We start from the raw sequence: 16569 nt of genomic DNA, 5'->3' as shown, positions 1-16569 counted from the left end.
TCCTACTAAACATCCTACTAAACGAAGCACCACCTAACGAAGTCCCACAAAACGTCCCTCAAAGGTCATCCGTGTGTGAGTGAGTAAGTGACCACAATTTGCCATGACGGCAGTTCCTGCGTGCCGTGGGAAAAAGGCGTCAGACACATATTCTAATCCATTGCTCAGCTTAGCAAAGAATGCACATTTCAGAGCGCCTCAGAGACGGATAGAATAATAATACATATTTCAAATAATAAATATGACATTGAAAAAAACTAAGCCTAAAACGAAATATCAACTCGCCATCCCTGCTACCTGCGTGCTGCACACAGAATACCGTATTATTTATTTAGACATTGGCAGACTACAGCATAAATTGCATCTTTTCTTTATATTCAATATTAGTAATTGTAGCGAGAAACATACACAGGAAAGTGTGTTACATTATGATAGCAACAGAACTAATGTGGACTATATATATATATATATATATATATATATATATATATTTACTGTCATTGTTTTATTATACTAGCGTGTTTTCACACATTTGCAGAGAAACGCAAATACTATCAATAAAAATGGTTTAGCGATTTCTCAGCATAATGTTGGAGTCAAAGACTAAACAAACTCACCCGATATTGTCTTCAAATGGATCCATGCCAAAGAAAAGTAATTATTCATCCTCTGATCTGCAAAAAAATTCCACTTTTGCAGAACCGCAATCCCAAAACCACTCATTGTGTGTAATAATAGCTTCAAGAGCATTTTTAGAATCCACCTGTCTCTTCAAACGCATCTTTGGAGCCATTTCAAAATGAATTCAAAATGGAAAAAACTCACAAGATGTTACAAACAAACTTTAAGTAGCATGAAGTCTACTGGCATCCATTGCTTCCCCGGCACAAAATTTTGGGCATGTTTTGTTGACATGGTTAAAGCACTATAGATTGCACCTGAATGGCTAAAGATACATACCACTCAAAGTTCAGACCCTCCCGTCATTGATAAAAAAAAGAAAACCGAGTCAGCTTCGGAAATTACTTCGTTGACGACGAATGGTAGTGATTTATGATGCCAAAAGGCGTCATCCGTGTTCATGAAGTTAAGCTCCTGCAGGCAGCTTCAAGGTCCGGTTTTTATACAGTAGAAATCATTGCTTTGTACCTACAGAGCCTACTAGCCTGCTGGTGGATAATTTGGGTTGAGATTTTGGGTACCTTGCTGTGCATTTTAGACAAAATAAGTGAAATATATATTTGAAAATGTAAGAGCCATTATTTAGGCTCTAGCCTATAATTATATATTTTGGTGACCAGAGTGCCATGAAGGCTTTACATTTCCTTGACTTTGATTAGTTTTCCCAGGCACAGACTGACAATTTCTGGCTAATACAAATTCCAGTTGATTGCAAGGTAAATCATTACTGGGTGTTTGAGCATGAAGGTGTCCAATGTAAAATTAAGTTTCCTATATACTCCCTTTGGCAATATTTATTTATATTTGTTCAACCTATGGCTTTTCAGGCATTTGTGGAGAACAATCCTGCGATTCGATGGTGCCCTACGGCGAGATGTGAGAGAGCAGTGCGACTTATACAACAGGGCGCTGGTGCCATTACCTCGGATTCCCTCAGCTTCCCCATACTCCGAGCTCCTGCAGTGGATTGTGGGAAAGGGCATATCTTCTGCTGGTTAGTTTCTGTCTCCTTTAACCCTGTAGCTTAAAGCAGGAATACTTCAGACCTCTTGTAACTGCACATTGTTTTTTATGTGGGTTTAAATCAACCATATCCAAAACCTGTGTATCCTGGAGGTTCAGGTTTACAATTTTTTTTGACCAGTCCCTGTTTTCAATGAACATTCACTAGTTTTAGCAATATTAACATTTCTTTTCATGAGGAGTACTCAACAAATAAATGGCTGCTGTGCGTTTTGCATAATTAAAGTTAACTTTAAATTGTAGTATTTGGAGGTAAAACCCAAATGCACTGACTGACAGTTCAGGTTAACTATGGCGTCATTTTTGTGCCAGAAGTATTGTCCGAAAAAAAAATCGCACGCGTAAAAAAAAATTGTAGGCGTAGATGTGGAAATGTTTCTCGTGATCAAAAAAAACTAAATCAAATGCATTTTTCTGAATTGTAAATGAAAAAGTTATGTTCACAAATGTAAAAAATTAAATTGCAATTGTTTTTTCTCACTCATTTACGATTTAATTTTTTACGAGTACGATTTCATTTTTTATGATTACGATTCTGTTTTTCTCGTGCTTGGGGTTTTGGCATGATATTGACATGGAGGCGGGGTGAAGGGAAGGGGCGACATTATTGGTCACTCGGACAAATGCGTCATTGGTAAGCGCCGTGTTTACCTCCCCTGACTGAAGGCATGCACATCATCATTCACGCTGGAACATGGCAGAGCAACGACATCCTTCTCAGGTATTTAGCTAACTATTAAACTTGTTATTGTGGATAATGAAGTACCAAGTGATGGATTGCTGGTTAAGTTACTAAAGTTAACTATTTAGGTCAGTTATATATCCAGCTGTTCACAATGTCTAGTCAAGCGAATGCCGAAGGAGTTGCTGTAAACAGCTAGCTTTAGTCTATCATACCTTTATCTTCATTATTAGGTAGGTAACTTGCTAGCTTAGCTAATGTTTTTGAACCTGGCCTTGACCCTCACCTTTCAGGGTTTTAGTCAGCACAGAGATTAGAGACTGTGTGCCGTTAGGGCGTTATACCACAAAGTATACAGAACCCTAATGCTAAATCACGCTAAAGACTGTTTTATACTTCTGTGTAGTACACGTAAAAATGGGCCTGGCAGCAACAGGCATGGCAGCAACAGGCAGCACAAGTATGAATGATCTGCCCGTTCGTGAGTGCCACACACAACGCAAACTACGAGAACTATGCAGACTATGCAGAAGTATAAAACGGCCTTAACAGTCATAGCTAACGTTAGCTAAGCTAGCTAGCTAGCTAGCTACCTACCTAATAATGAAGATAAAGGTATGATAGGCTAGAGCTAGCTGTTTACAGCATTTCCACATCTATGCCTAGGATTTTTTTTTTTAATGCATGCTTTTTTTCCTACGCGGACAATACTTTTGGCACAAAATGACGCCATACTTAACACCCTGAATTAAATCTACAGAGTTATGTGCCTAAACAGGGCCCTGCTTCACACACATGGCTAAGTCAGTTAACTTGATTAGTTTGTCGACATTTTGGGATAAACTCAGGATTTTTGGTTTTACTTAGCATGTTCATAATTTAGCCAGACTGCTTACTTAAGCCCAAAATAGAATCTTAAGCCCAAAGGCTAATAGGATCTGTTAACTCAGAGCGATGCGTGCCCTAACAGTGGTATTGAGCGCTGCTTCCTCACACCAGTACATTTTATATGCTGTTTGTGATCCTGAAAATACAAGCCTAATAATAAATTTTATTTGTTCATTTGTTTCATACACAAATAGCAATGGACAGTGCTTCATGTTTGAGGGCAAGAATAAAGCAAAATTAAAGCAACAGGCAGGATTAGGATGGCAGGTATACCATCCCGCTAAGTTACGCCTTCTCGGGGCAGCATGCTTCTTACCTGTACAGCACAGAAAGTTTCACGCTTTTCAGGGTTTCATACAGAAATAACCACAATGACCACAGACTCTCAGTCCTTAAATATTTACTTCTGTTCCTTCTGTCATCATGTAAACAGACAGAATTCTCAAACAACTTTTCTCGTCCACACAATATAGCCCCAGACCTTCTTTGCGTTTTTTTTTCCTGCTGATTACATCATCACTAATGCTCCAGTACCACAAACAATAATTCTAGCTACATTTAGTTACACATGCGCACACACGGAAGTGCACACATTTTTAAAAAACTTTTCAGTTGCCATCTTTAGTTTGTGTGGAAGCTTATTCTGTGGGGCTGTAGCAACAATGTTATACATACAGTGATCAAAAGCATACAGGTAAGATAAATGACAGTCAGTTTCACCGTTCATGGCCATTTAAGTAAGTATTCATAACTTTATTTCCTTATGCAATATTGAAATTCAAATTGTCACAATGTTCAAATCATGTTTAGGGAAAGTCATAAAGGGGAAACCACAGGCTATGTATTTGATGACAGCAGGTTTATCAGTTTTCTTAAAGTAACAATGGTCAAATTGACCACTGTGGCATTTCTAGTTTCTGCTGTTAACTACTTTTTCACTAGGCTACTGTAGCTAACCTTGTAAATGCCAAATTTCTACACTGAACAAAAATATAAATGCAACACTTTCAATTTGAAGAATTTTTGATTTCAAAAGTAATAAACGTAAATCAGTCAACTGAAATAGATTCATTAAGCGCTTACCTATAGATTTCATGTGATTGGGGATACGGATATACATTTGTTAGTCACAGATTCCCCAAAAAAGAAGATACCATGAAATGAACAGAATTCCAATCAGTATCTTGTGTGACCACCATTTGCAACGTAACACATCTCCTTCCCATTGAATTGATCAAATTGTTGATTGTAGCCTGTGGAATATTGTCCCACTCCTCTTCAATAGCTGTACAAAGTTGTTGGATATTGGTGGGAACTGGAACACGCTGTCGTATGCGCTGGTCCAGAGAATCCCAAATATGCTCAATGGGTGACATGTCCGGTGAGTTTGCAGGCCATGGAAGAACTGGGACAATTTCAGCTTTGAGGAATTGTGAACAGATCCTTGCAACATGGGGCCGTGCATTGTCATGCTGAAATATGAGGTGATGACGGTGGATGAATGGCACAGCAATGGGCCTCAGGATCTCATCACAATATCTCTGTGCATTCAAATTGCCATGGATAAAATGCGCTTGAGTTCTCTACCCATAGGATATGTCTGCCCATACCAACACCCCACCACCACCATGGGCCATTCTGTTCACAATGTTGACATCAGCAGACCGCTCACCCAACCGACACCATACACGCTGCCTGCCATCTGCCTTGTACAGCTGAGACCATGATTAATTAGAGAAGAGGACCGTTCTCCAGCGTGCCAGTGGCCATCGAAGGTGAGCTCTTGCCCACTTACGTCGATTGTGACACCGAACTGCAGACAAATCAAGACCCCGGTGAGGACTTCTAGCACGCAGATGAGCTTCCCTGAGGCGATTTGTCACAGTTTGTACAGAAATTCTACGGTTGTGTAAACCAACTGTTGCATCAGCTGTGCGTGTGGCTGGCCTCAGACGATCCCGCAGATGAAGAAGTCGGGATGTGTCAGTCCTGGGCTGGCATGGTTACATGTGGTCTGCAGTTGTGAGGCCTGTTGGACGAACTTCCAAAATCTCTGAAACGATGCGGGAGGCAGCTTGTGGTGGAGAAATGAACACTCATTACTCTGGCATCAGCTCTACAGGACGTTCCTGCAGTCAGCATGCCAACTGCGTGATCTCTTAACTCTTGAGGCATCTGTGACATGGTGTTGAATGACAGAACACTCAACATTTCAGGGTGGCCTTTTGTTGACCCCATCATGTGGAACACCTTTGTAGTGATCATGGCTTTTAATCAGCATCTTGATATGCCACACCTGTTCAGGAGATGGATTATCTTTACAAAGGAGAAATGCTAGCTAACAATGATATATACAAATTTCTGGGCAAAATTTGAGAGAAATAAGATCTTTGTGCACATAGAACAAATCTTTGAGCTATTATTTAAACGCATTAAAAATGGCTTCAATAAAAGCGTTGCATTTATATTTTTGTTCAGTGTAAATTAATGTTAGCTAGCCCTATAGATTGTTTTCTGACATACCATTTGTAGATCTGTCTGTTGTGTATACAGTACCCCATTAAAAACGTTGTTGTTTAAAAATTTGACACGCTTTCATTTATTTGTTATTCATAGTAAAGGAAAAATAACAAAATCCATGTCTGTGTGTTTCTTTGAGCTAGAATGTACACTACATGGCCAAAAGTATGTGGACACCTGTCATTCAATGTATCATCCAAAATTATGGGATGTTAGTCCACCCTTTGCTGCTGTAACAGCCTCCACTCTTATGGGAAGGCTTTATACTAGATTTTGGAGCATCGCTGTAGGGATTGGCTTCCATTCAACCAGAAGAGAATGAGGTTGGGCAATGATTGGCCAACTAGGCCTGGATAACAGTTGGTATTCCAGTTCATCCCAAAGCCGTTGGGTGGGGTTGAGGTCTGGGCTCTGTGCAGGCCAGTCAAATTCTTCCACACTGATCTCGACAAAAACATTTTTTAATGGACCTCGCTGTGTGCCCGGGGACATTATCAAACTGAAACAGGATAGGTCATTCCCCAAGCTGTTGCCACAAAGTTGGAAGCACAGAATCGTCTGGAATGTTAAATTAAGATTAGCCTTTTTTGAAACTTTCCATGGGGCCTGCGCCCATTACCTAGCCATGAGTTCAGAGAACGTTCCAGCCTGTTTCCTCACCCTGAGTCCACGGGATCGCTCAAACCCTGCCTCTTGCTGCATGGTCATGGACTGCTTCAGCCCTGTTCCTCCCCTGCCTATGCCCTGATCCAGCCTGGAGCTCCAGATCTATCCTGGCTGGAGCTATCCTCTAAAGTGCACTATACTGAACTATACCATTTGGTCTTTTATTATTCCTGTTTGCTATCACCTCAAGTGTAACCTGCTTAACCTCCATTTTATTTGCTGTGATAGATCTTCTGTAGCATTTCTGCTACTTTCCATTCAACTGTTACTTTACAACAGGCTGGACAGTGGAGGATGCCCCCCCCCCCACCCCCCCCTCCCCCCATAGCCGGGTTTTTCTCAAGATTTCTTCCCATTGGGGAGTTTTATCCTGTCACTGTGAGGGTTTTAAGGGTTTTCTCCCCTCAAAACCCTCACAGTGAAGCGTTTTTCTCTCAGTTGTAAGAAGTGCTTTTTCTATGCAAATAAAATTGAACAAAGGGAACTAGCCCAAACCATGAAAAACAGCCAAGGGGTGTCCACATAGTTTTGGTCATATAGTGTATGTGTGTTTTCATGTATGTATGTGTATGTCTCTCTCATAGCCTACATTTATATCCATTACTATTACCAGATTATTAGTTACTCATAATAAACACAGTACCAAAAGAAGTGATTTTCAAAATGGCAAGTTACTCACACATACTAAGCACTGTGTATAAGTCATGAATTCAAACTTACTAGGCCTGCCATTTAAAGTATTGATTTCAAAATTAGGTCAAGTTACAAGAAACAATATTGTCTTAGTTCACTCAAACTATTTTAGTTTACTCAAATTAAGCTGTATCCATGCTATCTATTGTTTCTCATGTTATTTTCAGTAACTTGGCCCTTCGTTTTTTCATCTTACCATCTGAAGGGAATGTGGTCATTCAAACTTTGTGCCACATCAAAGTGTCAAATAACAAAAAAATGCCTTGTGGAAGAAGACATCATTTAAATGAATGTTTTTAACAGCTGATGAACTTACACTCCAGAAAGGATATAGTTTATTTTTGGTTGTCAAATTAATGTAACAAAATGTACAAGTTCTTGTATATTTGCAACATAAAATAAATACTGAATAGATATTGTACATACTGTGACACCACAAGAGGTTGGGTTCTTGATAGAAGATAAATTCCCCTCCGGTGGCTGCAGCCAACACCAAAACTAAGTTGCTGATGACTGCTATGTCCCCATCTGGTGGCCATGGTTTACTACATATATGGCCTCCCTCTAAAAAACTACAATCTCCTGGAGCCTGTGTGCAGGTCAGCACACCTGAGGGATATCAAGTCCAGTGATTGCCTCAAGGGAGACCTATGTCTTCACCATTGTTAACAAACATAGGGAGGGAAGTGGTGAAAGGAACCTTGTCTGTGGCCTCTCCTGGTGAACCATCAATGGCTGGTAAAACCTACTATTTTTTGAGTTTTTGTCCTCTTTGAGTTTTTCAAGGACTTAAAAAAAAAGAAACTAACACAGCTGATTGCTGATTATTTCACTATGAAGGATTTGACACTTCATGTCACAGATACACTTTGAATGACCACATTCTCATCAAATGGTAAGATGAAAGTACAGAGAGTTACTTGAAGTAATTTTGGAAACATTGGGTAGCATTGTTTGGAATCCAGCTTGTTTAATTTGTGTGAGCTAAGATAGCCAATATTGTTCCTGAGTTTTTAAAACCCATATTATAAGTAAGGTAAGACTGTTTTGCTCCTAAGGTTAAAAATATTACATTCTATATAAAATTTAATTAAATTAAATATTCTCCCCAGGGACAGGGAGGGAATTTTCCACTTTTTTCCTTCGTTAAGCCCTCAGATAGAAAACTAGCCTGTTAGCTGTTTCAGCTACCTTCTTGCTGACGGAAGGCTTTTTTGTGGTTTTTCGTTCGCCAAGGAGTAAAATATAACTACTGTAATTTGCCTTCATTGTTATGTGCTAACATTAGCTGTAGTTTATTATAATCTGATTCTGGATAAATTTTGGTTGTATTTTGTCCTGAAATATAAATTAAATATTACCTAGCAAGAGTTCCTTCAGTTACTGCTATTTAGTAAAAGTAAAGTTAGTTTATTATTATCGGATTGATTCCACACCTGATATTATTTGATATTATTAGTTATTTTTTGTGTTATTAATTCAATGCTTAACGTTTGGTATTTTTCTTCTCTGGTTTCTGCTGTTAGTTGTCCAGAGCCACCTCAAGCATTTTTAAGTTGTAAATGTAAATGGACTGCATTTATATAGCGCTTTTATCCAAAGCGCTTTACAATTGATGCCTCTCATTCGCCAGAGCAGTTAGGGGTTAGGTGTCTTGTTCAAGGACACTTCGACATGCCCAGGGCGGGGTTTGAACCGGCAGCCCTCCGACTGCCAGACAATCGGTCTTACCTCCTGAGCTATGTCGCCACTTGTCGTTGTGGTCTTAGAGTCTCCATTTTGGCAGAAACTTACTCTAGACTTAGGGAGCACTTGGGTGATAGTTAGGGAGTAAAAATGTGGCCAAAGCTGTGTGAGTGTTGCAGGATGATCACGCTTCTGGAAAGTGATTTCCAGGGGGAATTCATATGCTACTGTTGCCGGCTCATTGAGCATCTCGAAGATCTTCTATCTCGAGGACCAGCTTGCTAGACTCCACAGTTTGCAACTGGTAGAGTTCCAGGAACTGAGTAGCATGTGCACACCACAGCTGGGAAGGGGGGAGAATCCAGAGCAGGCAGGGAGAGATAGTTGGGTGTCCACACAGGGGTGTCCAGAGGTTGTGGCGTCCAACCGATTCCAGTCCTTACAGGAAATGAACCTGGCCCTTGACCCTGAGAGTGGGACGACTGATGAGACACTGGGCACCCAGATGGCCACATCCTCCCAGAAAAGGGAGTTGGCGATAGTGGGGATGCCATTATTAGAGGGATGCATAGTCTAATCACACGAAAATGAATCCGGTATGATGTGTTACCTGCGTGGTGCGCAGGTAGGAGAAATTCTGGAGGATGTGGACAAGCTCCTAGCCAGAGCAGGGAAGGGTTTAGTGTTCATGGTTCACAAGGGAACCAAAAACATAGGTAAGGGTAGGTTTGTGGTTATGCAGAACAAATTCATGGAGCTAGTAGAGAGTATTAACAGTACATCCACGGTAGTTTTTTCTGGAAAATTACTGGTACCACTGGTGGAAGTAGAGTGAAGCAACGTTTATTTGGTGGTTTAACGCATAGCTACAAACCTGGTGTAGGAAGGAGGGGTACAGGTATATGGGGCACCGGGACTGCTTTTGGGACCTGTACAGGTGTGACAGCCTGCAACTGAACCATCAGGGGTACCGCTGCACTGGGCCAGCTTATGCTTAGGGTAGCACAGGATTATTTAAAGTAGAAGTTTAGGGCAGGGTTGGTAGAGAGTGAAAACGGTAAAGAGGTGCAGGCTGTCTGGATGGAAGCTGCCAAAGCTACCTATAATAGAGTGAGCACCAATATATTTTTTAAAGCAAAAGTAAGGATGACGTGGGACAGTGGGTTGGTGGAAGGATAGGAAGGTTAGGTCCAGTAACATCCAGTTAACTCCTTCCTATCCAAGTGGGGGTATAGCTCTCTATGTAAAAGAACATCTTAATGTACTAGAAATTCCAGAAATTGACCAACTCATGCCTAGTGAGGATATTTGGATTAAGCTCATAGGGGGGACATGAAAAGAGCCTTACTATAGCTGTGTGTTACTGGCCACCAGTTTCAGACAGTAGTGTGAATTCAATGCCCTTTGCAAACATAAAACAGGCTTGTCAGGAAGGTGAGACTATTATTAGGGGTGACTTCAGCTACCTTGCTATTAGTTGGGAACTGATGATAGGGCAAGGAAAATGTGAGAAAGAATTTCAACATGTTGTCAATGACCTTTTTTTTGCACAGTATGACAGTCAGCCTACAAAAGGGTTCTACAAATCAGTTCTGGTTCATGTGCTATGTAATGATCCTGACAGAATTTCAGCATAGAGGTAATTGAGCCACTTGGGACAAGTGATCATTCTGCAGTTATTTTTGATATATTTTTGCAAATGAACAGGGCCTTCTATAAGGCCAGATTTTTTCATTTTAGGCAAGCCATTTTTAACAAGATGCAAGCAAATTTAAGTAATATAGACTGGGTCCAACTTCAATAAAACGTGTGGCAGGTTCAAAAGGGTTATTCTTGTAAATGTATTCCAAAGGTAAGGGAAAGTAAGTTGAAGAAGCAGGCTCCCCAGTGGATGAACAAAGCCACATGGGAGAGTGAGAAAAAAACTGTATAAAATGTATAAAACTGTGACAGCACTGAGCTTAATAAGGTTGAATATTGCAATGTGCATCCTAAGGTTAAAGAACTACTGGAAGCTAAAGTTGATTTTCCGCCGCGTGGTACCGGCTCAGCTCGACTCGACTCTACTCGCTGTTGGTACCAGGTACTTCATTTTCCACTGCAGATAGTACCCCCGTCAATGTAGCTGGTCATCATATAGCGCCGCTGCCGTATGAAATGGTGGTCTGCAGTGTTTTCACGTCACCTTTTGGTATCGCGTCAGCTTGCTTGGAACCTCGACAGAGGTGATACGATAAAAAGTACCAGGTACTATCCACAACTTTTGTCCGATGGAAAACCAAAAAAGTCGAGTAGAGTCGAGTCGAGTTGAGCCGGTACCATGCGGTGGAAAAGTGACTTAAGAGGGTTGTAGGGGACATGCCGCTACTTCTCATAGTGGGGCACCAAAATGTAGAAGATATACATCAATATCCTCACATGTGGCACCAGCATATAATAATCAGTCTCATAATTAAATATACAAACTATAAATTGTAATTAATTTATTAATTTTATTATGTAAATTAAATTAATTATTATTAAAATTACACATTATAGTCAATCTTAACCAAATCATAATATCATGTTCAGCTAATACCAAACTAATATAAATGATTCAGCTAAGAGGTGAAGGTATTCTAAATTCTTTGGATTAGCAGCGTCTGACTCAATTCAACACAAGAGTAATATAAATACAGACAACCGTGTAAATATAATAAAGTTTATTGAACACAAAGTACCGAAAAGGCAAAGCACAATTCCCTACAATGATGTAATAAACTGTGTGAGTGCACATGTGTGTAGGTGTTGTGTGCGCGTGTGAGGAGTGTTGGCTGTTCTCCTAGGTCGGGGTTGTGTACCGTGGACACGTGTTCACGGGAACAAAGGAACACGATGGAGTATGAAAGGAGGGGTTTTTGAATCTAGACAAAGCAAGTGAAGAAACAATGGCACATGAAGCGTACCAAACAGATAAAGGATAATGGATATATGGATATCGGTGTGTGTTTTATAGAGATCAACATGCCGTGTTATGACTGGTTAGTAATTAAAATAGATCACATGCAAGATATGTTTTGTGCGTGACATACATTAAAACTAACGCAGTGCGGTGGATGGCTTAGAGCTAACCGAACATACAGAACGTTTACATTAATAATAAAACACAATAACCGTCACAGTTATGTACATCCAATAATGCAGGTCCACGTACCCAAGTATACTCAAAGAGTTTGGTGAGTTTGGCATTAAACCACTGAAAGGTAATTTTAGACTTTATTTTTAGTCTTTAGAAAGATAAATACCACAGGGGTGGAAGCAAGGTAATATAATACCAATATATATGAAAGTGGACCGTACTGATCCAGGAAACTACAAGCGTGTCAGGTTAACTTGCGTCATGTGTAAAATACTGGAATCTATCATTTGAGATGAATTGTTTCTTGAAAATAACAACATCCTAAGGGATAGTCAGCATAGTTTTCGCAAGGGAAGGTCATGCCTGAAAAACCTTTTGGCATTCTATGAAGGAGCTACCAAGTGCTTTGACTATAACAATGATGATATTATATATTTAAATTTCCAAAAAGCATTTGATGAGGTACTACGAGACACTTATTAGCAAAATGAAGACAGTAGGATTTACAGGAGATATTTCAGAGTGGGTTTGGAACTGGCTACAAGGTAGAACATCAAGAGTAGTAGGAGGGATATTATCTGAGCAGGCATCTTTGGGAATATAGCTAAATGCAAAGTTCTACTAGCAGGAAATAAAAACATACGACAAGATTACTTTATGAGAGGGACAAAATTGGAATGTACTCACTTTGTAAGTACAGTACAGTACGGATTGATCACAGCTTTTCAGGTTCTAGGCATTGTGCTGTCGCAATAAAAAAGGCCATCAGGATGCTGGGATATGTAGCCAAAAGTACTAAGAGTATAAATCCAAAGAAGTTATACTTCTTTTATGCAATGCATTTACAAAGGTTTATATACACCTAGGCTAAAGATATTCAAACTCAGTTTTTCACAACTCTGCACATTTCATGTTACCATACATTTGTTTTTGGCAAGTCAATTTGGGTATCTACTTTGTTCACATCAGAGATCATTTTAAAACAATCAATTAGAGACAGATTTATTTAACCTTTAATTCACTATATCACAATTCCAGTGAGTCAAAAGTTTACATACACCAAGTTGACTATCTCTTTAAACAGTCTATAAAGATCTTGGGACCACACAGACACTGTTCAGTAAGGAGGCACAAATTAACTCCCAGGGCTGAACGAACTTTGGTCTGAAAGGGTTAACTGAACCCCAAGACAACAGCAAAGGAACTGGTGAAGGTGTTGGAGGCATCAGGTACCAAAGTATCTGCATCCACCATTAAGAGAATTCTACATCGCCATGGCCTGAAAGGCTGTCGTGCAAGGAAGAAATCCCTACTCCAAGACCGGCATTAAAAAGCCAGAATGAAGTTTCCTCCTAGCTTTGTGGAGGAAAGTTCTCTGGTCAGATGAAACTAAAATTGAACTGTTTGGCCATAATGATCAGCGCTATGTATTGAGGAAAAAGGGTGAGGCTTTTAATCCAAAGAACACCATCCCAACTGTGAAGTATGGGGGTGGCAGAATCATGTTGTGGTAGTGTTTTGTTGGAAAAGGGACTGGTGCACTTCAGAAAATAGATGGCATCATGAGGATTATCTAGAAATACTGAAGCAACACCTCAAGACAGCTAGAAAGTTCAAACTTGTTCGCAACTGGTTCTTCCAGCAGGACAAAGATCCTAAGAAAACTTCCAATGTTGTAACAAAATGGCTTAAAGACAACAAAGTGAAAGTATTGGAGTGGCCATCACAAAGCCCTGACATGAATCCCATAGAAAATTTGTGGACTGAACTGAAAAAGCCTGTCTGAGCAAGGAAGCCCACAAACCTGACTGAGTTACTTCTGTCAGGAAGAATGGGAAAACATTCCAACAAAGTATTGTGAGAAGCTTGTGGAAGGCTATCCCAAGCGTTTGGTGCAAGTTACGAAATTAAAAGGCAGTGCCACCAAATACTAACAAAGTGTGTGTAAACTTTTGACCCACTGAAAATCTGATATAGTACACAAAAGCTGAAATAAATCTGTCTCTTAGCTATTATTTTGAAATGATCTTATATGGAAATAAAGGAGATGCCCTAATTGACTTAACACAGGAAATGTATGTTAACATGAAATGAGTGGAGTTGTGAAAAATTTTGTTTGAGTGTATTTAGCATAGGTGCATGTAACTTTTGGCCTCAACTGTATTAGTGTGCGGTTCTGGGGGCCGTACATCTAGAAAGATATAGAAGCCCTGAAAATGGGCAACCAAATTGTTTCCTGGTATGAATGGTAAAAGCTTAGAAGAAAGACTTAAGATGCTTAATCTCTTCAAGCTTAGTAAAAGATGACTTAGAGGTGATTTGATTGAGGTTTTTAAATTCATAAAGGGGATTATCAAAGCTAACTAGAAGAGGATTGGTACCAGAGTTGAGTTCTGGCAGTTGAACAAGGGGACATAAATGAACATTAGCAAAAGGCAAATTCCACGCAGACATTAGGAAGCATTTCATCATGCAGAAAGTAGTAAATGTGGTGAGTAGCCTGTCAGGTCATGTAGTATAGGCAGAAACTCAGGGGGGTTGTCAAGACCAGGGCGTCATACAGTGTTAGATACTATCTAGCCTGTAGGTAATCAGAGCACCAGGTGTAATTAACAAATTGTGGGCATTGTTGTGTTGAATGAGTGGGCATTGTTGTGTTGAATGACCTGTTATTTTGTGTTATGTTATGCTTGATTTGATATGATTGCTTTCTTTTGCCATTATTTCATGATCTACAACCTCAAAACAAAATAAAAACCAACATACATAGGTTACATCATGTGAGAAAAATATTTATTTTGTCAATTTCGACATGATCCCGCAAAGGGCAGGGCTCACTTTATATCTATATAAAGAGCATGTTTTTGGTGAGTGATTCATCTTCCATTTATAGCAGAGCAGGTGCACATAGTTATTTGAGATGATTCCTTCTAAGATTAAAGGTGCAATGTGTAGAATTTATTGGCATCTAGCGGAACGGACTTGGCAGAAATGGAATATAATATTCATAAGTATGTTTTAATTAGTGTATAATCCCATGAAAATAAGAATCGTTATGTTTTCGTTACCTTAGAATGAGCCCTTTATATCTACATAGGGAGTGGGTCCTCTTCTACGGAGGCCACCATGTTGCATTGCCAGGTTTCTACAGTAGCCCAGAACGGAAAAACTGCTCTAGGGACGGCCTTTCGCGTTATAAATTTTGGTGGGTGGCGCGAATGCCCCGGTTGGAAGACAAAGAAGAAGAAAGAAGAGACTGAGTGGTCCGTTTGTGAAATATACGTGCATTTGTGATGCCTAGGTACCTTCCAAAATAGCTGTGCATAATACCACACGTGTTGTTTACGGCCTTGATGCCCTTTTTAGTACAGTCTGGCTTGATTGACAATTTATCTATTCAGTAGGTGAGAGTATAAGCTTTCTAACGATGTATAACATGTCTAATTTTTCTTTTGGAATAGCGTTTTATTGGTCAGCGTAATCGAGTTTAACATCGCATTCACTTACGCATTCACTCTGTGGTAGCAGTAAAAGATGCTGCACCTAACGAAACGTTGTCAACGATTTTTTGTAATTTCTTGGAAAATACTATTATTATTGAGGACTTCCGGGCAGAGCTAAGCCATATGTTTGCTGATAGACCTAGCTGACATCGTTTTCTGGTGTAAGACAGAAGCGGATAGAAATATATCATTGATTTACTGTCTCTATCTCTATCTATGGAAAACAGATAAGATTTCATCATTGCTATGCAAGTATTACTGCTCGAAATATTTCGGTTATATACGTAATTTTTGAAATTGAGTCTTTAAATAGGTTAGTGGTATTATATAATGTGGATATTTCACACTGTAATGTAAGCGTTAGTTAGTAGTGTAATAGTTTTTGTGATGCATGCAACAGTGATGACGAGAGTGTTGGAACATTGCCAAAACGTGGTGGACGGTTGAAAATTGTTTTCATATCGTCCCATCTCCATACAAGAAATCATACGAGAGTACAGAGTATAAAAATACATACATCTGATATCAATGTTTCATCTTAAACCTTCATAAGGGCTTCATTTATATTCTTTACAATGGACAAAAAGCATTATGTTCCTTTCTGGAGAGATTTTGGGTATGTTTCTGGACCCCTAGCTATTTTAGATCACTGTACTGACAATAGGCTTGCATTTACCACTTGAAAATAATGCAACAGTGAATATCTTGAGTAAAAACAGTTGATTTGTAGTGAAATATGTGAATTTGTTGTGATTTACAGCAATGCATTGACATTTTGGGTAGATTTGGAGACACTGGGTACACTGCTTAGTTTTTGCTTCATAGATCTTTAGTAGTTCTACATATCCACCCTTAGATTTTATGAACTTTTTATGAACGTTTTTGATCCAGGACATGTGTACTTTAACCTGCTGTATGCAATCTCCCAGTGTTTCATTGCGAACTAAAAAAGAGCAAATTCATTTTAGATTTTTTACCTAGACAGTTGCATTTGTGATTTGTGGCACTTTATTTCTTTCAAAATTATGAACATAAAGTAATCTAAGCTAGTATTGTAAATGGTACAAATGTCGTGCTTCATTTAAGCCATTTTCAAATCTCTGTGTTGT

The 16569-nt window shown here is 39.5% G+C and overlaps 1 protein-coding gene across 7 annotated transcripts in view; it reads left to right on the top strand.

The window, feature by feature from the left end:
- The window catches only part of LOC118233205 (ankyrin repeat and IBR domain-containing protein 1-like), a 252676-nt gene that overhangs the window by 68961 nt on the left and 167146 nt on the right, over positions 1-16569 (top strand). For all 7 annotated transcript variants that reach the window (XM_035428618.1, XM_035428620.1, XM_035428621.1 and 4 more), the window contains exon 9: positions 1509-1675. In XM_035428618.1, the coding sequence (XP_035284509.1) occupies positions 1509-1675 (167 nt within the window). The remainder of the gene's footprint in view (positions 1-1508; positions 1676-16569) is intronic.

The sequence above is a fragment of the Anguilla anguilla genome, chromosome 8 (genome assembly GCF_013347855.1).
Source record: "Anguilla anguilla isolate fAngAng1 chromosome 8, fAngAng1.pri, whole genome shotgun sequence".
Taxonomy (NCBI): Eukaryota; Metazoa; Chordata; class Actinopteri; order Anguilliformes; family Anguillidae; genus Anguilla; species Anguilla anguilla.
The sequence above is the reverse complement of the archived record's forward strand: the minus strand, read 5'-3'. Positions and strand labels throughout refer to the sequence as shown.